Source organism: Astatotilapia calliptera, chromosome 20 (genome assembly GCF_964374335.1).
Source record: "Astatotilapia calliptera chromosome 20, fAstCal68.1, whole genome shotgun sequence".
NCBI classification, from domain to species: domain Eukaryota; kingdom Metazoa; phylum Chordata; class Actinopteri; order Cichliformes; family Cichlidae; genus Astatotilapia; species Astatotilapia calliptera.
Genome location: NC_137441.1, coordinates 34063237 through 34086246, shown reverse-complemented (window position 1 = coordinate 34086246; position 23010 = coordinate 34063237). Strand labels below are relative to the sequence as shown.

The following is a 23010-nucleotide window of genomic DNA, read 5'->3' as shown; positions in this document are numbered from 1 at the left end:
AGCTAATTGTTTGAGGGTAATGGATGCCAGACAGTAACAGGTGGATACAAAGAGGCGGTTAGTCATGGATGGCTTTGTTACTTCCAATGATAATTGCACTGACAATCGTCCAACTGTAGTCAGGTCAGCCCAAGGCTAATACCCAATAACACCGCATCTGTCATTTCCCCACGTTTCCCTGTCACAGAAGATTTTGTATCCAGGAATGGGGAATTACATGTACACGAACGGTGCCCTGCTGCTTGGATTCAGTCCTGAACCCTCATCTATATTCATTGAAATTCTGCTGTCCCCTGAAGGGAAGAGGACTTTTCTGAATTGCGATCAAGTTATTTAGCGGCACAAGCTTTTGCACTTTACAGATATGCTAATGAGATCCCTGAAAACATTGGGAACATGTCTTCCATCTAAAATGGTAAATGATGATAGCATTGCTTTATGTTGTAAAGGTGATGCCTACCTTATTAGAATTTGCACAGAGGGAACATATTAAGGGAAAATGTTCAGGGTTTTAGCTTAAAATAAGGATGACATGAATAATATTATTGCTGATTGCGCCTCTTATGTGGATTGAGTCAATAAGCCAATCAGGGTGTGTGGCTGCTTGAAAAGGTGCCAGCTGATGATGATCGGTGTTAGCAAACTGGATAGATCTTTCACAAAAGCGTGAATGCTTTATTTAGAGAGTTTAGCATGTGCAAAATGCTACAGGCCACCAGATAGTGATGGACTCATTCAGTCTAATGATATTGGTTTGAATGGTTAAATAAATTCTCATATGTAGTCTGTTTTGTAGCTTGTTGGTTCCTGGCCCGAGTCACTTGGACACCTTACATTCACTCTGTTGCTGCGACAGAGCTGCTAACCTGTTAATTGCCACACTCTCTCCTCTGCGTTGCCATGTACATATGAGGAAAGCTGGGTGCTGTGCTCAGTGTCAATAAAGGCTGCTCATTGGTTTGTACATGGGTGCTAAAGAGAAGCTGTGATCATGATTATTTTGGTCAGTGCTGAGATCTGGATTATTTAACTTGATTATCTATTAACTTTTAAAACATCAGGCATTATTTGAACTTTGAGCACAAATTGTATTATTCTTGTCACGGTTCTGGGTCGGTTCGACCCAGCATTTTGAGTTTATTATGTTTTGGTTTATTTTTTGAATGATCGTTTTGTTCCTCTTGTGCTTTGTCCATTATTATTAGAATTCTATCTTTCTGTTTATTCGTGGTCAGGATTTATTGTCTCATGTATTGTTTGAGTTCCATGTATTATTTTCTGTCTGCCTCTCTGTGTTGAGTCTGTGTCCTTGAGTAGTGATTCATGTTTCCTGTTTTATTGTGAAAGTCCTTGTCTTATGTTAGTGTGTGCAGCTTTGCTCCCCCTGTCTCGTCAGCCCTGATCTCTCCCAGCTGTGTCTCCCTCCTGTTGCCCATTCCCTCATTACCACCCTGTGTATATAAGCCCTGTGTTTTCCCGTGCTTGGTGTTGTGTCGTACCTTCGGCTTATACCTGTGTGTTTTTGTGTTCAGTACTTTCGTGTACCGTTGCTCAGTTTGCTTTGTTTTCTGCCAGTAAATAAAGCTGAGGGTTTTTTTTGAGTTACTATTCAGTGTTCGAGTCCTGCGTTTGGATCCTCCCCTCCGCCTGCCCGCACACAGAGCCCTGACAATTTTTTGTGTCCGCATCTACTTTTCAGATTACTTGGAGCCAAAATGTTTCCGAGCAGCTGTTTTATCCTCTCCCATTGCTCAAAGACTGTCTTTTTGTCCTTCGGGTTTGAGCTGAGCTAAAAATGCCTGCTCTCCAGGGCTTTTTTTTATAGGAATGGGTGCAGGCACAATTGTGAAGGGGAAGATGAACAGGATTTCTAAAACGAGACAAAAAGAAGCAAATTATTGTGAAACTTGATTATCTTATTTTAATAATCTTTGAAAGTTAAATCTGTGATTGAGTGTACAATTAAATACATTACCCAGCCATAAATATGCCTAGTTTGAACTGTTTATCTGTTTCTTGAGCTTTTTTTTTATGCCACTTGTTTTTTTGCATCATTTTTAGATTTACAGTTATCTACTAAACTTACACGAATAAAAGAAATCTGACATTTAATGTATGCTATTCTATCTTCAGGTGTTTTAAAAAAATGTTGTTGTTTAATACTCACATTTCTGCATTTTTTTTATTTAAGGATTACATATTCTTAAAAGGATTTGCAGTTTCTGAGCGCACTGTAGAGGCAGGCTGCTTTTATAGGTAGTGTCCATACTTTGAAAGGCACCTCTGCCTGTTACCACTGTCTCTTTCCACTGCACTTTATTGTACTCACATGGAAATGATATCCCACGGGGAGTTGTGGTTTGTGTGAAGTTGAGTATGGTTGTTGAATTACCGTGCAATTATGTTGTAGCTCTTTGCATATGGCATTCAGTGATTTCACAGCATGAAAGAAGAAGCATTTGTGTATTGTGTACAGCTGTTGCCCTGCAGTCTTAACTCATTCACTGCCAGCCATTGGCAGTGAATGAGTTAAACCCATTGACTCATTCACTGCCATTGACGGCTATAGACGTCAATGGCAGTGAATGAGTTAAACGGAAATTGCATATACACACACACATGCAGGACTCTGTTTTCACATTTTGATGTGCAACTCTTTTCTTCTCTTACAGGAATCTGTTGGACCGAGACACTTTCTCCAAATCTGACCCTTGTAAGTTCTCAGCTTTTACGATGATAATTGCAGCTCAGATTTTCCTGCGGGAGATTTTGCTCAGAATATGGTTCGCTGACACCTCGTCTCCATTTACAAAGCTTCACTTTTTATTTTTGCTGAGCTTAACTTTGATTCAGTTTACTGCGCTGTTTCAAAGTGTTCCTTCAATAACTGCATATCATTTGCACAATAATGTGACAACCTTTCCTTGCTGAGAGCTAAAGTACCTTAATGCATGCAGGGTGTAAACGCCAGCCTTTGAATACAAATGGCTATCTTTTGGTGAGACACATGGGGAAACGCCATAAAGGCATTTTCTTTGATACTCCCTGCAGGATAGAGAATGGAGGGGGAAACATTTAACATAATAGGGAGGAGGTAAAAGCCCTTTGTGTAAATAAGCTACTGGGAAAATAGCGCTGACACCCTGTTTTGTATTCGCCTGAAGCTGAACCTCGGTATATATGACAGGTCATGTGGTATTCACCCGCCCCAGCTTCATTTAAAGTCGCCAGATCTAATGGGAATCAGGAGAATCCCACAATGAAGAAATTATATTTTGATTGCATGGGTGTCGCTGTGTTCAGGGGCTCTCTATCTTGATTTTCTTTTTTGATTGTGGACAGCATACCTAGAACCATCAAGCTTGGCAGTTCATTATGTTGTCAGGGCGTGGCAAGATAATTAATCATGAATGTCAGCAAAGAAGGAACAAAACAAACATAATTTGAAGAGGCAGGATTCTTGATTGAGATTGTTTGGTGACGTATTCTTCTGTTTTGCATTTTTCCTCTCTCTTCGCTGCTATCTCATCCTTCTTCATCACTTCTCAGTGGTTGTGTTGTACACCCAGGGCGTAGAGACCAAACAGTGGAGAGAGGTAAGCGACCACGCCGTTTCCCTGTCAACACAGCTCAGTCAGTCCGTCTCTTTTCCGTGACATCTTACTCTGTTTATCCCGCTTACCCCCTCCCCACCCTCCTCTGTCTCAAGGTAAATGCTGTGAGTGCCAATCACTTGCAATTGACTGACCTTGTAAATGCTGGTGCTCTGGTCAGCACTGTGTTAGCTGTGACTGATTAAGGTGGCAGCTACATGTATCATTAAAGATTTTCCTCTGTGTCGCTGTCCCCTCTGGCTTCCCCTCTGATCAAAGCAGACAGAGGTTGCAGTAAGACATTAGGCCCGTCTGGAATTGTTATGTGACACTGTAATCACAAATTAAAGGCATACACTGAAACTGCAACTTAAATTAAATCAATTCTTATTATTTTGATCTAAGGCAGTCGAACTAGTCTCTTTGCTTACACATTGAAATCGATTGGGATTGAACGGTGAGTGGTGTGACTTCAGATTTAAAATGGGAAAGCAGCAATGATCTCAGTTTGACTGTCAAACCTAAAGAATAATCTATACCTGTAGCCACTCTGCTTAGCTGCTGTGTGAACCTCAGTATAAATGGCTTTACACTCCACCATTTTTACCTTGCTCTTTTTTAGCTTAGAGAAACTACAAAGAAGAGATGTGAAATGAGTTCAGAGAAAAGGTCAAATGTTTATTTGAATCACAAATTACATCTTTTCACAAGTAGATTGGGAAATGCTCCATCAGCTCTCCATAGTTTGATTATATTGTCTAAAAGTAAAAACAAAAACTGAACTGAGAACAGAGGTAACACAAGCAGACCCAGAAAGATTACCAGCAGATTGGATAATATGAGTAAAATATGAGTACCACAAAGAACAGGTGAGAAATAACACGAGAAACCACCTCAGGGATCAACAAGAATTACCAGAAACAGTGTGGCAAACAGGCCATTTGAAAAAGCACTGTGGGCAAGGAGACAGGGTGATAAACCACCAAAAGCTCTTCCACTGCTCCAAAGCATACCATCGGCCTTTTTTAATAATATTTTTCACTGTATGAATGGCTCGTCCAGGATCATAACCATAAAGCACCTCCACAGGTGCCACGGACAAAATAAATGTAGCATTAGTAAGAATTAGCCATTTGCAGGGTGAAAGATGGAGGAAATTTTCACTACATTCGAAACAGAAAATTGTCGATTCTATGCCCAAGTAGTCCTGTTCACTCGTTTTTTTTACATTCAGGATATGAACTCAAAGAATTCTAAGAAATTACTGGTGGATCGCTAGAAAAATGGTGATGAGATGGCGCATTGCTCCAGACATTTCCTCCACAGAGACATTGACGTTGGTGTTGCATTTTGAAGGAGGGGAAGTCGATATACAAGGTCGTAAAAGAAGTACAAACCTGGGCTCTACGCAGTGGCTGATCACAGTTTGAAGTGGATGTGAATGTCAGATTGTTGATCTCCAAAAGTGACAGATAATGTGTGACACAGACACCCCTTATCTGACCTCAGAGTGGTGCTGGCTTAGGGCGCTTCTGATGGTAGCAGACCATCTGACATGCAGTTTGGACAGATCATAAAGGAAGGCAGAGGAAGGCACTCACATCACTTAGTGATGACAACAACATTATCATCCTTCTGGCAGACAAGGGTCGGTGCACAGTATTGCTAAACCAGAAAGACTATCATGAGAAGATTTTGTCACTACTTAGTGATGAAAATACTTACGAGCCCCTAAAACGAGACCCAGGAAGTGGCTACAGGAAGAGGGTGATAGACTGTCTGAAGCAGTTAGAACAAGACAAGGCTATTGACCGGACCTCATACCACAGGCTGTACCCAGGGGAGTCTACACCAAGTCTGTATGGTTTACCGAAAATACATAAACAGGGTGCACCTTTAAGACCGATCGTCTGCATGATCAACTCGGTAACCTATGTAGCAGTCCCCCGGACCAAGGAAGAAATAGAGAGAGCCTCGACGGGTGCAGTAATTTTTACTTTGAGATTCATTCAGAATCTAACAGTGCGCCAGGTGCGCCAATGCACCGTGAAAACTAAACAGAAACACAAAATACATTTTCTTAGACGCTTATTACAAATATGAACTCAAAGCAGAAAATACAACAAAATATCAATTAAGCAAAGAAATACAACTTAAAACATGTACCTCGCTCCGCATTCCAAGGGCTGCAAATTGTTCGTTTCGCTAGAGTCCGGTATCACGCTGCTTCACGCTTCATTGAGAGCTGCCTACTGGGAAATGTGTGCCACAAAACCGGTCTGAGCTGGAAGTGCAGCTTGCCGCTAACTAAACAACAGAGCCCTCTACTGGACACTACGCGTAGCTGTTCAGGCTTAGATCAATAAACAAAACTGGACCTTTACACTCCCACCAAATCATGTATAATAAACAACATTCTTTACATGATTTCCAGCTGTAACATATGGACATTACTACAAGAACGAACACAATTTCAAATACATCATCAATAAACTTTCCCAAATACGCCTGATGTGACAGTATTGATTGAAACATCAATTAGTTATTTTCTAATAGAACTACAAGCTTTTGAACAGGTCGCTCAACTACGTGAGGTTTGTGTGCTGTTCCCTGCTTCTTTATTAAGCCTCGATCGCCAACTTGAAGCTTGACTCTGCGGACCAAACCGTCATCTTCTTCTGGAGCTTCAACCACTCGAGCCAGTTGCCACTGATTTCTGGGAAGCATGTCTTCTTTGATAATGACTATGTCATTGACTTTAAGATTTCGACGTGGTAGGTGCCATTTCTGTCTCATAGATATGTTCAGAAGGTACTCTCTTTTCCATCTACTCCAAAACTGCTCAGTGAGATACTGGACTCTGCGCCAACGTTTCCTTGCATATAAGTCCTCTTTCACAAACTTTCCTGGTGGAGGCAGTGCAACCTTTGATTTCATCAATATGAGGTGATTTGGAGTTAGAGGTTCAGGAGATTTAGGATCATTGATTCCATCGACGCTCAGTGGTCGACCATTAACTATAAACATCGCCTCATAGAATAGAGTTCTTAGAGAGCTGTCATCCAGCCTGCCTTGGCATTGAGCAATGGTGGCATTGAGAACATTGCGGATGGTTCGAATCTGTCGTTCCCACACACCTCCGGCATGGCTAGCAGATGGGGCATTGAAGACGAACTCACACTGTTTATTGGCAAGGAATGCTTCTAAGGCATCCATGTCACATTGTTTAAGAGACTCTCTTAGCTCATTTTTGGCTCCAATAAAGTTTGTACCCTGGTCACTGTACAACTTACAAACAGCTCCTCTTAAGCTGATGAAACATCTCAGAGCGTTGATGAAAGAGTCAGTAGAAAGATCCTCAAGCATCTCAATGTGGACTGCACGTGAGGAAAGACATGTAAAGAGGAGTCCGTATCTTTTATGCTCTTTGCGACCTTGTTTTGTGACAAATGGTCAGAAACAGTCCATTCCACAATACATGAAAGGATCTGAGATTTCAACTCGTTCCTTTGGAAGTTCAGACATGCATTGTTCTTCTGGTGAACGTCTTAGTTTTCGACATTGAACACATTTGCTTATTAGTTTTGCAACTTCCTTGCTCCCACCAATCACCCAAAACCCATTCGATCTGATTTCCATGAGAGTTTGGCTTCTACCTTGATGACAAATCTGTGCATGAAAATGAGCAATGATCAACTTTGTAATGTGATGGTCTTTTGGGAGGATGATGGGGTGCTTAAGTCCCTGACAGAGTATTGACTTCTTCAGTCTTCCTCCAACACGGAGAAGTCCTTGATCTAGCACTGGATCTACTCTAAAGAGGGGACTTGAACTCGGAAGGTTATCTCCCACCTTCAACACTTCCATCTCTTGAGAAAAGGCCTGCTGCTGAAGGAGCTTTATTATTGTGTCAGCAGCTGTTCTCCGTTCATCTACTGTTACAAAGTTTCCATACTGGGCTTTGCTGGATCTCAATCCTTTTATCCTTGCAACCACTTTAAGGAGCATTGACCAGCTTGAAAACCTTGACAAACGGCTGAGGATATTGTCTTGTTCACTTGTTTGAGTTGTGAGAGCTTTGACTTCTGGATCCCCTACTAACAACACAGCTGAGGGGCTGGGTGCATATGAAATGTCATGTTCCCACAGAAACTTTGGACCAGACAACCAACATGTTGACATGATTTCTGATGCACTGAGCCCTCTAGAGGCGTAATCTGCAGGATTCTGAGCTGTGTCAATGTAGTGCCACTGTCTGGGATCTGTAGTTTGCCTGTGACGATCTCTAGGGGGGCTAGTGCTGATGGGCAGTCATAACCAATCAATAGACCTACTTCACAGTTCTGCAATGGCTGTAACTTGTTAGCTAAGCCTTCAAGGTGTGGCCACTGAAGTGCAGTTTCCTTGGTAGGGATATGAGACTTGTCAACTGGGATAAAGTCACGAGAGTAGACGTGTTCTATTCGGACACGAGTCTCAGAATCAAACCCACGCACCTGTAAGTTGTTGGCAAGTTTACTTGCAACGACTGTGTCGATGGAAGTCATGGTGCTAAGCTTTAACTGCACTGGTTGGGCGTCTACATTTAGTTCTGAGGCCAAATCCTCTAAAATAAAGGATGAGTCACTCTGGGTGTCAAGCAGGGCATATGTAAGTATTTCTTTCTCAGGCTCAGATGCAACTGACACAAATACTGGTACTATGCTGGATGTGGAAGATAGTTTCCTTGTTAGTACATGAGTCATAACATTATGCACTTCCTTGTTTGCACCTTCATCTGGGGATTTAGAATCCTCAGTTTTCTTTTCTTTAGGTTCATTCACTCTTTCTGTGTGTAGACAGGTGGGGTGACGCCGACCACACTTACTACAGGAGTGACGTCCTCTGCATTCTTTGGTTACATGACCCCTCCTCAAACACCCAAAGCAGAGACGATTTTCTTGAATGAAAACTTTCTTGTCATCACTAGTTTTCGCTGCAAAAGCAGGACACTTAGCTATGCCGTGCGATTCTTCTTTGCAAAACAAACATGGGGGTTTAGGTCTAGAAGTAGATACTGGGATTGGTGGAGACTTTGGTTGGATGGTAGTACTGAGTGCCTTCGCTCTTTTAACATGCTGCTCTTCTGATGCCCTTTCGTTTATTAGGAATGGTGAGGCAACAGGATTGCAAACTACTTTAGCTTCATTTTGTATGAACTTTGTAAAGCGAGCGAAGTTGGGGTAGTCTTGGCTTTTGTCTAGCTCCTCCACCACAATGCGGCTCCATCTCTGCACTATCCACTCAGGCAGTTTTCTTAGAAGCTTGTGATTTTCCTCACAATCATTAAGGATCTCTAGGCCTTTGACTTGAGGGATAGCCTCTGCACAGCTTTGGAGAAAATCTGCCAACTCCCTCAGTGCTTTAGGATCATTGGCAGCTATTTTAGGCCATTTTGTGAGTTTAGCCCTAAAGGCTCTTTGGATAACAAATGGGCTGCCATACCTTTCCTCTAAAACGCTCCAAATGCCTGCGTATGCCTGCTCACTGTTGCGGAAGAAATATCCCTCTACTGCCTTTCGTGCTTCACCTGCAAGATAGCTCTTTAGATACAACATTTTCTCACACACAGGTAAAGGTTTGTCACCAATTAGTGCCATAAAGGATACCTTCCAATCCATAAACTTTAGGGGGTCGCCACTAAAGATGGTGGGCTCAGGTACAGGAAGCCTGTTTAGGGTAAGAGAGCTGGCGAGGGCTTGAACTAAGCTAAGTTCTTCACGTTCTGGAGTAGTATTGTGAGGTCTAAATGTTGGTGCTTGTGGATTTAAAGAGAGCCGTGGTGCGCTGTTGGGGAGATTTGCGGAATTTTCTAAGTTGTAGCAGGACACTTGATCATGGCTTTCAATGTCATTTTGAGCGCTAAGGGCTCTTACTGTTACGGGGGTGATGAGTAAGAGAACCCAGACGCGGATCGCTCGTTAAGATTGAACAGTGTCTTTATTTACAGTGAAGCAAATCCAAAGTAATCCATAGTGCTAAGTCCCTTCCGTGCTCCCCTCGTGTGTCCATACGACTTTCGTAAACAGTGACGTCTCTCCTCTCGTATCTCCGTCTCACTCGTAGCCCGGCTTGGTGGAATACTCCAGCGCTGTCTGTCACTCAGCCACACCATTAAATAGTTCTGTCACAATGGTGGATGATTGGCAGCAGCTGGCGAGGAATCAGTTGCAGGTGGGACCACTCAGAGTGGCGGAACTTCCGGGTCGGACATCTCCCGTTGCTACGCAACCGCGTAACAACTACAACGGAGACAAAAACAGAGCGGGAGAACAAACACACACACACAGGTCGCCGGTCGGGGCACCGTCGAACCTGACAGTACCCCCCCTCTAATGGGAGCCTCCCGGCGACCCAGCAAACTTATCAGGGTGCCTGCGGCGGAAGTCTCTCACCATGGCAGCATCGAGAACCGCGGACCGCGGCACCCAAGAACGCTCTTCCGGACCGTACCCCTCCCAGTCCACCAAAAACTGAAAGCCCCTACCGCGGCGCCGGGCATCCAATATCCGCGATACGGAATACGCCGGCGAGCCGTCGATAATCCGGGCGGGTGGCGGGGGCCCGGAGGGCGGGCACAAAGGGCTGGTCCGGAAAGGCCTCACCTGGGACACATGAAAGACATTGTGAATTCTCATGGAACGGGGAAGAGACAAACGTACAGTCACAGGATTCAACACGGCCAGGATGGGGAAGGGCCCGATAAAGCGTGGAGCCAGTTTCCTAGACTCGACCCTCAGAGGAACATATTTCGCAGACAGCCATACCTGTTGCCCGACCTGGTATGCAGGGGCCGGAGCACGGCGGCGATCCGCAAGTCTCTTGTTCTGCTCAGCGGTCCTCAAGAGGGCGGTCCGGGTGGCGCGCCATGCCCGCCGGCAGCGCCGCAGGTGGTGCTGGACTGAAGGAACCGACAATTCCCCCTCCGACACAGAGAGAAGCGGGGGCTGATACCCCAGGGAGGCCTCAAACGGGGAAACCCCAGTAGCCGCCGACGTGCTAGCATTATGGGCATATTCGACCCACGCCAGTTGATCGCTCCATGATGACTGGTTCGAAGAGACCACACAACGCAGCATCGCTTCGAGCTCTTGATTAGCCCGTTCCGCTTGCCCGTTGGTTTGAGGGTGGAAGCCGGACGACAAGCTGGCCTGGGCCCCCAGTTCCTTACAAAACTCCTTCCACACTCGCGACGTGAATTGGGGACCCCGATCGGACACGATATCTTGGGGAACCCCATGGAGACGGAACACCTGCTGCGTGAGAATCTTGGCAGTATCCATGGCCGAAGGGAGTTTCGGCAGAGCAACGAAATGAACAGCCTTTGAGAAGCGATCGATCACGGTCAAGATGACTGTGTGACCCGAGGAGGGGGGAAGACCGGTAACAAAGTCCAGTGCAATATGAGACCACGGGCGGCTGGGCACAGGCAACGGACGAAGGAGGCCAGCAGGGGGTGAACAGGAGACCTTGTTTCGGGCACAAACGGGGCAAGCGGCCACATACTCCCGAGCGTCCTTCCCTAGAGTCGGCCACCAAAACAAACGTTGCAGAAAGGCGATAGTGCGGTTTTTACCCGGGTGGCAGGCAAACTTGGCCGTATGGACCCAGTGAAGGACCTTACTTCGGACCGCCGCGGGAACAAACATCCTCCCATCGGGCCCAGTGCCCGGATCAGGTTCCGACCGCTGGGCAGCCTTAATAACCCGCTCTATGTCCCAGGTCAGAGCCCCCACGAAGCACGAGGATGGCAGAATGGGTCTCTCCTTCTCGTCTGGGTCGAGATCCGGGGAAAATTGGCGCGATAAAGCATCTGCTTTAAGATTGCGGGAGCCAGGTCTGTAAGAGATGGTCAAGTTAAACCGAGTGAAAAACAGAGCCCACCTGGCCTGCCGGGCATTCAGTCTTTTGGCCGCTTGGAGGTAGGTCAAGTTCTTGTGGTCTGTCCAGATAACCACCGGATGCTCGCTGCCTTCGAGCCAATGTCGCCACTCTTCAAGCGCCAACTTAATGGCGAGGAGCTCCCGGTCTCCAACGTCGTAATTGCACTCTGCAGGAGATAAGCGACGTGAGAAAAAGGCACATGGGTGTAATTTTGCATTCACTCGTTGGGATAGTATTGCCCCCACACCTGCGTCTGAAGCATCCACCTCCACAAAAAAAGGTTGACTGATGTCTGCCTGTACCAACACCGGAGCTGAGGAAAAGAGGTGCTTGAGTCTCACAAAAGCCCGTTCAGCGCCGGGAGACCACTGGAATGGCTGCTTAGGAGAGGTTAGGTTGGTGAGAGGCAGGGCGACCTGACTGAAATTGTGGATAAACCGTCGATAGAAGTTGGCAAATCCCAGAAACTTCTGCAGCTGCTTACGGTTCTTGGGTTCAGGCCATTCCACCACTGCCCTCACTTTGGCCGGATCTGCCCGCAGCCGTCCCTCCTCGATGATGAACCCCAAAAAGGAGACTGTCTGCACGTGAAACTCACACTTCTCTGCCTTTACAAACAGCCGGTTCTCCAACAGGCGCTGCAACACCATTCTCACGTGCTTGACATGGTCAGCTGGGTTCCGAGAAAACACAAGGATGTCGTCTAGATAAACGAAAACACAGTGATTAATGAAGTCCCGTAAAACATCATTTATCATGGCTTGGAAGACCGCCGGAGCATTCGTGAGCCCGAAAGGCATCACCAAATATTCAAAGTGCCCACGATGCGTGTTGAACGCCGTCTTCCACTCATCCCCCTGGTGGATTCTCACCAGATGATAAGCACTGCGGAGGTCCAGTTTAGAAAAGATGGCAGCCCCCTGAAGGAGTTCAAAAGCAGAGGTGAGTAAAGGAAGCGGGTATTTGTTCTTAATGGTTATCTTGTTAAGACCTCGAAAGTCAATGCAGGGGGGGAGCGTTTTGTCTTTCTTCTCAACGAAGAAGAAACCTGCCGCGAGAGGAGAGGTGGACTGCCGGATTATCCCGGCAGCCAGCGAGTCGGTGATGTAGCCCTCCATTACCTCTCGCTCTGATTTCGAAATACTGTATAGACGGCTTGTGGGCAAGGGGGCGCCGGGTAGCAAGTCTATCCCACAATCGTACGGACGATGGGGGGGAAGAGACTGGGCCTTTTCTTTACTGAACACCTGGGCTAGGTCGTGATATTCAGCTGGAACTGCAGTCAAATCGGGAGGAGCGTCAGGTGAAGATGGGCTAGTGGACGTATGGCTAACTGTAGCAGAACGTAAACACTGTTCATGACACTTAGGACTCCACCCAGTTATCCTGCTGTTCTCCCAATCGATCTGCGGGTTATGGCGTTCGAGCCAGGGGTAGCCCAAAACTAGCGGAGTGTGAGGAGCCTTGAACAGAAACAGGCTGATTTGTTCAACATGGTTTCCGGAAAGAGAAAGAGTCAAATCAGTAGTGCGATGTGTTATACTGGCCAAGGGGGCACCATTCAGCGCCGCCACCTGGAGGACCTCAGGTAAGGGTTCAACAGGTATGCCCAACGTCTGGGCCAGGGCTTCGTCAATAAAACTTTGTTCGGCCCCCGAATCGATTAAAGCACTACATGGGTGAATACAGGACTGGAAAATCAATTTGGCAGGACAGCTGAGGTGGGGCAAGATGTTTGCGGTAATGCCCGTCAGTATGCCCACGGCTACTGACGAGCAGCGTCTTTTCCCGACTCTGGGCATTTATCAGAAAAGTGTCCTCTCTTTCCGCAAGTGAAACACTCACCCCCCTGAGGTCTTCTCCGTCGGGCCACAGACCTAAAGCTGGCTCGACCGATCTGCATGGGCTGCTCCTCCTCCAACGGCTGTTCCTCCCACTCCCGTCTCCACTCGAGAGAGGGCCCTGCCGAGGTTTTGCTGCCGCCCGCTGGTCGCCGTCCAAACTCACGCCTATGCTCATCCAACTGAATGCACACATTCACCAAAGCACTGAGCGACTTAGGCAGTTCTCTTGAGGCCAACTCACGTTTTAGATTTTCGTTCAGGCCGTTTATGAAAGCCCCTCGTAGTGCATTTTCTTGCCAGCCGGTCTCCTCGGCCAAAATCCAGAAGTCAATCGAGAAGTCCGCTACACTCCTCCATCCTTGTTTCAGGGAAAACATGCGATGTGCTGCGCTGTCGGCGCTGGAGCCTTTGTCAAAAACACAACGAAATTTGCACAAAAAATCTTCATAAGAGATAGCAGGTTGCATGCTTACCACGGCCTGGGCCCATTGTAAAGCGCATCCAGTCATTGATTCCACCATTAACCCCACCTTGGCTCCATCTGAGAAATAAGACCGAGGCTGTTCTCTAAAAATGAACGAACATTGTGTTAAGAACCCGCGGCTCTTATCCAGATCCCCACTAAACTTCTCAGGGGCCGGCAGCGGGTGCTCGCGCTGCAGTGTGGGAGGGGAAGGAGGCAGAGGAGAAGCCGCAGCTGTGCTGAGAGACGGCCCGGGCGACGGAGCATCAGCTGCAGCCCCAGGGGGAGTTAGCAAAATCCCTTTTAATTCAGCAACCAGCTGCCGTAACACAGTTTGTTCTTCAACAACATGTTTCATCATTTTTTCATGGCGTTCCAACATCTCACCTTGAATCGAGAGTTCTCGCAGAACCGGAGCGGCGTCCGCTGGGTCCATGTAAGTGGCTGGAGTATTCTGTTACGGGGGTGATGAGTAAGAGAACCCAGACGCGGATCGCTCGTTAAGATTGAACAGTGTCTTTATTTACAGTGAAGCAAATCCAAAGTAATCCATAGTGCTAAGTCCCTTCCGTGCTCCCCTCGTGTGTCCATACGACTTTCGTAAACAGTGACGTCTCTCCTCTCGTATCTCCGTCTCACTCGTAGCCCGGCTTGGTGGAATACTCCAGCGCTGTCTGTCACTCAGCCACACCATTAAATAGTTCTGTCACAATGGTGGATGATTGGCAGCAGCTGGCGAGGAATCAGTTGCAGGTGGGACCACTCAGAGTGGCGGAACTTCCGGGTCGGACATCTCCCGTTGCTACGCAACCGCGTAACAACTACAACGGAGACAAAAACAGAGCGGGAGAACAAACACACACACACACACAGGTCGCCGGTCGGGGCACCGTCGAACCTGACACTTACTCGTGCAGCTGCTACTTTCACTTTGCTGTCTGCCTTTAACTGTTGAAGTTTAGTCAGATTTTTCCAACTCGAGCGGGGGACGCGAAACGCGTGTATGCACAAAATGCAACACATAAACTCACGCGCGTGGTTTTTTTCGCGCGTGAGTGTAGCGCGTTTCAGGCGTTTTCGCGACGCAAATCTGCTTCCGAATTTTCGCAGGAGCCGCAATCGTGGGTCAGCGCGCCTTTCCATTGACTTTACATGTAAGCCTGACGCTCTGCCTGCCTCTATCGCGTTCGGTGTGAACACACCGTTATACATCAGGGAAACCAAACAACCTGTGGCGAAGCGGATGGCACAACACAGAAGAGCTACCTCGTCAGGTCAGGACTCTGCAGTCTATTTACACCTACAGGCCAGTGGACACTCTTTCAATGATGAGGATGTTCACATCCTGGACAGGGAGGAACGCTGGTTTGAGGGCGGAGTCAAGGAGGCCATTTACGTGAAAAGGGAAAGACCATCTCTGAATCGAGGAGGGGGCCTAAGGGTACATCTTTCGCCATCTTACAATGCTGTGATTGCAGCCATTCCCCAACTCTCTGTGAATGGTACTCATGGCCATTGATCAGTGGTCTTTGATCAGTGGGTTTTGGTCAGTGGTTGTTGATCAATGGTCATGAGAATCTGCATAATTATGATTAAGGAACTGACCTCCCAGCCCATTGTTCCTTCAGTGGGCTGGTTTCAGTCATTATGCAAATTTCCTGTTTATAAGCTTGAAACCTGCAGTCAGCTGAGACTGAAGACGTCACTTGGATGAGTGACGAAACGTTTCTCCCACAAAACGCCACGTCCAGATGAACAGAATCAACTTTTGGAGATGCTCGTCATCTTCAGCTCTCTCCCTTCTCCCTTCCTTTTTTTGGTACTTCTATGCCGGAGTCTTAATGTTTCTTATGGTTGTGATCGATTGCCGGCCAACCCTTTGACTCTGGAAAAAAGGTTGACTTTCATTCAAAGCCAGCCATGTTGGAAGAATCAGGTCAGGACACAGTCCAAAGTTGCCTTTATAACACCTAAGTGATTTCTCGCTACTTGAAATACTCTTCGATTTAGGCAATGGTGCTGTCTGCACCGTGCATACACTTGTTTGCTGTGAATTCACTGGACAGCTACCTGCTCATGTTGATGTTGTTGAACATCACACAGTTTTCATATTATGCTACAGGCACTTGCAATCTTATTGCCTTTGATACGGTTGCTTCGAACATGGAGACCTGGTCTGCGACTACTGCTGTCTTTAAGGTAGATTTGGTGCATCCAGAAGGCGATAAATACGGAGTTGGTCTGCTATGATTTTGTGATGAAGTTGGCAATCGCATGCAATCTTTTTGTGATAATACCAAGGTTACTCTGGTAAATCAGAAAAAAGCTACTTATTGCTGTCTGTTTAATATATTTTGCCCTTTATATACAAAGAAATTGACATTAAACAAAACCTCACAGATTTGAAACAGAGGTTTAGAAATTCCTCCACTAATAGTGACACAAGCACTCAGCAGCCTTGCTTTTATATACAAATATAACCAGAATACAGTTGAATTGAGTCTCTTATTGTAAAAAAACTTAAAGGTAGCCCTCATTGGCATGGACTGACTCAGACTGATTGCAATGTGTTGGCAGTGTGTTTCCTAATGGCAAGGAGATCGACTTCCTGTTTTTACTCTACTGAGACTGAGCAGTTTGGGAGGAGAAGCAGACTGGAGACTATTTACTGTCAACAGACATGCATTGCAGATTTGCATTGCCAAGTGCATCTCAAAGAGAAGACGAAGAAGAAAGTTTTCTGCAGCCTTAACAACACTTGAGGTTGATGCTTGACAGTTTTTCCTCTTATGTCTCTGAACGAATGTCTGCCGGCCTTGACTCGCAGAAAAGCAAGTCTTTGTACTGGTATCAACGCAGTAATATTCTGTTCCTAAGCCAGAAAGTACTTTTAACATTTTATCATGCAAATATGGATGAGCATCAAGTGTTGCACTCATTCGTGATAAGTCTCCTACAGTTGTCACCTCGGGTTATAGTGCCCCACCTCGAGCGTACAAACTGTGGGTGCAGGCTGAATGCCTCTCCCTGAAGGAGATAGGCCTGTGTCTTCAGCTGCAGATGACAGCTGGCTTTGCGAGCAGCCGAGTCAAGCTGTGCAGAATTGATAAAGCGGAGTGCCTCTTTTGCCCCTCTGTCAGGTAATGTGTTTTTGTTCTCCTGGGAGTAAGTGTGGTTGGTAGCCAGTGTGCCACCAGCCATCTGTAATCCAATTACCCTTCTACGGGACAAGCTTCCCCATCAGCTGCTGATCATTCACACACCTCATCAACAGAAGAACATGAAAGCAGATGTTACACATGCATTGTGTTTTGCTTCCTAAGAAACCAGTGAGCTCTTAACTCACTTTTGGTCACAACATGAATCTGACAATCCATCATTTTCCTGCAGCATGACTTAAAGTCTTAATATCCAACTCCCTCATCAGTTATTACTCCAGGTGCATGACAGATTTTCCCCTGTCTCGCACTTTCACTTACCTGAGCAGCTGACATAGTACAACCTGCATAAATTCCTTTCAAACTCCTTGACGTTAATCTTTTTACCAAGATAAATCTTCTAACGTTAGGGCTCACAATTTATTTCAGTACAGGGTTACTTAAGGGAAAGAAGTCACACTGCCAGCACCCGGATATCCCTGCAGGAAGGGTCTTTTTTTTCTCTCTTGACAGTTAATTGTAGAGCTTTGCAACGTTGGCTTTACATGTTGGCCGTGTACTTGCCAAGGTGGAGATAATGTGTGGAGTGGGAGATCTGTTATTTCCTCGGGTGGCTTTTTTAGCTGCTCTGGTGCTGATTCTTCTTCCTTTGTTATGTTTGGCGTGGCACCAAAGTGAATATGCTATAGCCCTCCCGCTGCCACATACACCTTCTGTCATTAAAAATAGGCTGCTGTTCGCTCGGGACAGATTTCACCTTCTTTGCGTTTGCTGGAGCAGAGCTCTCACATTTTTTGACAGGAAAAGCAGGAGAGGAGGTAGTGACACACACACACACATGCACACAAAGTAGTTAAACTTTTATAGACCTAGACACACTTTTATACCTGATGGCAGGCTACACTTGAACAAACCCACACTCTTAGGCTGTCATAAGTTGCACACAATCCACCCTGACTGTCTTTGCATTAGCATCGGCGTCCATCCGTTCAACGTATTCTGCTCGCGTAGTGTGGCTTGTCTGCTTTCATGTTAGGACTCACTTTGAGTCTTAACCCCATTGGATGTAATCACAAAAGTGTGAGTCTGTAATCCCGCTGTTTCATCTCCTTATTAAGCCCTAACACTGCTATTATTAATTCACCGTGTCAGTTTATGGTTACTCTTTTTTACCGGCGATGTTTTATTTATGCAGCTTGACATCACTTCTCTGACTTTCTGACTGAATTATTCATGTCGGATAACAATTAATGCGCGTGTGCTCACGAGGAAGAGGGTGCAACTCTTTCCATTTTTGTTGATTTGTTTGTCAGAACATCACCTCATCACAAAGTCTTGCTGTGTAACACTGATGTAATGGTTTTTGGTGTCTGCCCTGGCAGCTTTACTTTTTCTTCCTTTTGCAGGAGTGTTGTTAGTTCCCCTTTGTAAAAGCAAAGGGGAACCCTAGAAGTGGCTTTAGAGAATGATGGAGGCGTGAATGTGGTATTAAAGAAAATTAGTGTAATTGGACTCAATAAAATGCCTTCTGCAAGCTTATGCATGCCCAGCACAATGTGAAAAGGTAAAGAAGAAGATAGAACCTTCTGATTTTTTTATTCCTGTTCTGATCTCAATGAAAGCTACTAATTCAGATGGCTGTTTGGTAGCATGATAGATGGGATGGTGTGAGGTAATAGAGCAGTAAATACAGATTCTCAAAGCTTCTTGTTCACGTCTACCTTGTCTTGTCTCTAGTTTGGGAGAACAGAGGTGATAGACAACACGCTAAACCCAGACTTTGTCAGGAAGTACATCCTGGACTACTTCTTCGAGGAGAAGCAGAATCTGCGCTTTGACGTGTGAGTTATTCTATTTGATCCATTTCTCTGAGGACACACACTGAGGTTTTTTTTTTTTAGTTATGCTGCCCTCTTCTCCAGTTCTTCATTTATTTCCAACGCAGCATCTTCTTAACATCCTCTCCCTTACCGTGCTTCCTTGTCCCCCATCTATCTCATCATCCCTTCTCCCCTTTTTCCTGCCTGTCATTTTCTCTCAAAGTCACTCTTTTTCTATCTTCTCTTGCTCGTCATCAGCTTGAGTCTCTCCCAAGGAATTATTCATTGGTGCAGTGTCTCAGTAGTCATTCGTTGAGTGGAGATTGGTATAAGGTGATAAATATTTCATATAAAGTTTTATCCTTAATCTTCCTGCTGCTAAGAAAAGCAAATGTCTGAAAGCAAGTCCCATAAAACTCACAAAGACCGCTGTCCTGGCGTTCCTCTGTTGAAAAGGTCTGACTAGTGAAAGGGTCAGGAAGGTGCAGCTTCATTTTGAGGTCTCCCAGAACAGAATCAGGATAATTTCTCCACCCCCTTCTTCCTGCAGGATTGGAGATGTTCTTACAAAAATCCATATCCGCCAAAGCATGAATTCCCTGGTGGACTAGGATGTTTCCTTCCAGGACTGCACTGAAGGTCTCTGAGGAGTTTTAGACACTTAATGAATTAATTTGGTGCAAGACTGGGACAGTAAAGGAGGGAGTGCACTCCCTCACAATCTGTGTTACTCATTTACTTCTCTCTTTTATCACAGAGGTGGGAGGCAGGGCGTGCTCAGATTTAATTACTTTTCCATTAAGTTTGACTGGCAGATGCTCCAAACCCACTCTCCTTTGGTGGATTGTTTCAGTATGTGCCCCCTGGCAGAGAGTGGAAATTACATTCATAAACTATAGAATGACTTCCTTAATTAACTGTCACATTACTGCTTACGTGTTTCTTCCCCCCTCCCCATTTTTTCTTTTTTTTGGGCTAGGCGGCTCTCCCCCGGTGTGTGATTGACAGACAAAAAGTGTCCACACCGCAGTCACTTTCCTTTAATTAGCACCAGCACAAAAAAAATCTTCTGTTGTCGTGCCCACGCACTAACCTCTGCCATTTGTGGTCTCTTTGTGATTTCAGGTATGATATTGATTCTAAAAGTCCAGATCTGGCAAAGCACGTAAGTGAAAAACTTTTCTAAGAGTCGGGAGCTCAGCTTTACTTCATACACAACCCTTTAGTCGTCAGTGCATGTGATATTTAGGTTCTATGCAAACCAAAGTTTGTAGCATCTAAATGCTCAAATATAGTCAGAAATAATGAGTGAATTGTGCTTCATCTGCCAAAATGTTGTTTGTTATTATTATGACTTTTTTTTAGTCTTTCATCAGCTAAAATGAGCTATATTATTCCTCTGGAGCGATAATAATCAAACTTTCATTTGCATCTGGCATAGACTCATTACTTTTTTTTTCTTTTAAATGAGAAATGAAGCATTGCACATCATTATCAAAGCTATTCAACACATTTCCCTGTGTGCGCCGTGGTGCTCTTTGCAGCTGCGAATTTTGATTTCCAAGACAGCCGACAATTTTTCTAAACAGTATCTATTTATTTTAAAATGGCAGGACTGTCTGAAAGGCGAGGTCCTTTGTTGTGCAGCATACATTCAAGAGAACAGCTCATTAAGGTGAATGTATGTTAGTGTCGTCTTTTATGCTGAAAGCTTTGATAGATAAACTCATACAATGCAGACACAAAACAATATATTTGCAGCACTTGGTTTGCATACTGCCAAAATGCTCATCATCAAATATGTCACGTGACGCTTTGTTGTTGCGCTTTTGCATTGTGCTCCATACTCTGGAAACAACCTGTGTGATGTGTGTCTCCGTCACCTTCCTTCTTTTGCGCTCTTTCGCTCTCCTGTTCGCTTCCTGTGAGGCTCTGTGACTCTTTACCCTCTGCTGTTCTCATTCTGCCTCTCTGCTCTCTCACATTTTCACTTTTGCTCTTCTTTCTCGCACTTGGTTGATGACAGTCTGGTATTTGAGTCATGTGTCTTCTGTTCCATGATATGCTCTGTTGTGTCACTGCTGCTGCCTGGTCTCTCTCTCTTCTTCCTCCTCCTCCTTCTTCACCCCGGAAGCCAACCGAATTTAACGTACGTGTCTGCCTCAGACGTCCTAATTAATAACTGTACAATGCTTACAATTATGCTTAACTCCTCACGGCCTCTCCTTGTTACCCCCCGTGATCCATTTGAATGTTCCCATCCTACGTCTCTCTCTCGATCCCACTTTATGCCCTCCTCCCCATGGCAGGACTTCCTGGGACAGGTCTTCTGTACGCTGGGAGAGATCGTGGGCTCACCTGCCAGTCGCTTGGAGAAACCGCTCGGGTGAGTGGAGATTTCACAGTGTTCAATTTGCAGAGTTGTGTGACAAGAATGGCAGGCTCTCAGTGTTTTTTAAATGGAAGTAGACAAAGAGCAGTTTTAATTTGGAAGTTTTCAGATATGAGATAATGAAAACTCAGTGCCACCTCTCAGCCTATTCAATCACAGCATGGCTCTTCTGCTGGATTTCATCCATGCCAGCGAAGCTGACATCTCCCTTCTAGAGCCATCTTTATTGTACATTACAGTGCGAGATTAGACCAATGTGCTTGGATGGGAATGGGTAATTGAACATGACCAGGGGCTTCCACAATACAATTACTGTCATTAGGGAGGTGATCTAGCTCTAAGAGTGGATTGAAGTCAGCAGGAGACACATGACACTATCAGCTCCTTAGTGTAAACTGGGAAATAAGAAAGCCTGAAGCACTTGGCACCCACAGACCTGTGTGCAGCTCTTTGAGTTATGTGTCTTTTTGAGAGTGCGAAGGAGGGTTTGACACACTGTGAAGCCTGTGTTGGTGTGTGAGACCACGAGTGCAAAATATATGCCTCTATGTGAAGTATGAGGCGGTGCTGGCCCCGGCAGCGGGGGGGTTTGTGAGAACAGCAGGGCTTTGGTGTCGACCATGAACTCAGCCAGGGACCGGGGGTTGTGGATTACAGAGCTCGGTGCCCTTCGGTGTTGAATAAGAGGATGAGCAGGATCAAGAGACCGTGTTCACCAGTGTGCTGTAAACTAGGCTTCACATAAACTAGGCTTCACACCTCACATCAGAGACAGGGAGGAGGATCACGAGCCCCAGGCACACATGATGGAGAAAAGTATTGATTCCACAACCTCAGCAGGGTACCTTGATCATTGCTGAGAGGGTGATGATGATCATAAGTTTGATGTTACAGTCCACAATTTATTAGAAAGTCAAGAAATGAGCCCCTGTGAAAACTTTCACTTGGGTTGCTATTAGCTGTTCCTTTCAAGTTTGGAAGTAACAATTCACGAAGCGCAAGAACAGTGAAGGTTTCTTTTGATTCTTTTCAACTCCATGACACTCAGTTAAGGGTGCAGTTTTCATCTGCCCTCTTTTTTTATTTGAATAGTTAAATAACGTGCATGAGAAACGTAGTTGTTCTCCCCTCCTGTGATAGACGAAATCCCAAAAGTTGTTTAATGGCTTTTGTGCTCCATTTCCTTGTCATACATCCTAAAGTGACACTGTCTCTCTGCGCCATAGCTTTGAGGAACAGCTCCTGCAGGGACTGAGGAAATCTGTTAGTCATGCTTAAAGGAGCCCTCCCAAGGCACGCTGCATTCAATGACCTGCTTAAGAAGCACATCAGCACCCCTTTCCCTATTTTCCAGACTTCATCTTTCATTTATTCGTCTTCCTTCCATCTACCAGATTCTTTTCTTCTGGCTTGACCCCTTTTTTCTTCATCGTGTTCTTTATTCCTTTTGTTCTTCCAGACCTCTCCCTCTTTTTCTTTCTGCTCCAACCAGCACGCAAGCACATATCAAAGCCTAAAACTTACCCAAAGTTTAATCCAGTCATAATTTTGATTTTAAATCTAAAGGCAATTCTAACTCCTCCGCCTCCCTTTTTTAAACTTTTTTAGGACCTAACTGCGTGTTTACAGATTCATATGCAATCAGCTTGGAAGACATGTGGCTTCAACTCTTTCCTCTACAGCTATACAATATAGCAGTAGTATTTTACTGGCTGGCAAGAGGATAGAGGCAAGCAATTTTGGCATTTTCACCCATGCTGACAGATAGTAGAGACAGATGGAAAATATGGATAGAGAGAGAACATTGACACTGGAGA

General features: G+C 45.5%; 1 protein-coding gene across 2 annotated transcripts in view; it reads left to right on the top strand.

The window, feature by feature from the left end:
• The window catches only part of cpne5a (copine Va), a 91116-nt gene that overhangs the window by 9847 nt on the left and 58259 nt on the right, over positions 1-23010 (top strand). Inside the window, exons 2-7 of one of the 2 annotated variants that reach the window (XM_026154853.2) lie at positions 2673-2713; positions 3550-3596; positions 18719-18822; positions 19927-19966; positions 20936-20950; positions 21111-21187. In XM_026154853.2, the coding sequence (XP_026010638.1) occupies positions 2673-2713; positions 3550-3596; positions 18719-18822; positions 19927-19966; positions 20936-20950; positions 21111-21187 (324 nt within the window). The remainder of the gene's footprint in view (positions 1-2672; positions 2714-3549; positions 3597-18718; positions 18823-19926; positions 19967-20935; positions 20951-21110; positions 21188-23010) is intronic. The other variant, XM_026154849.2, reaches the window with a different exon arrangement.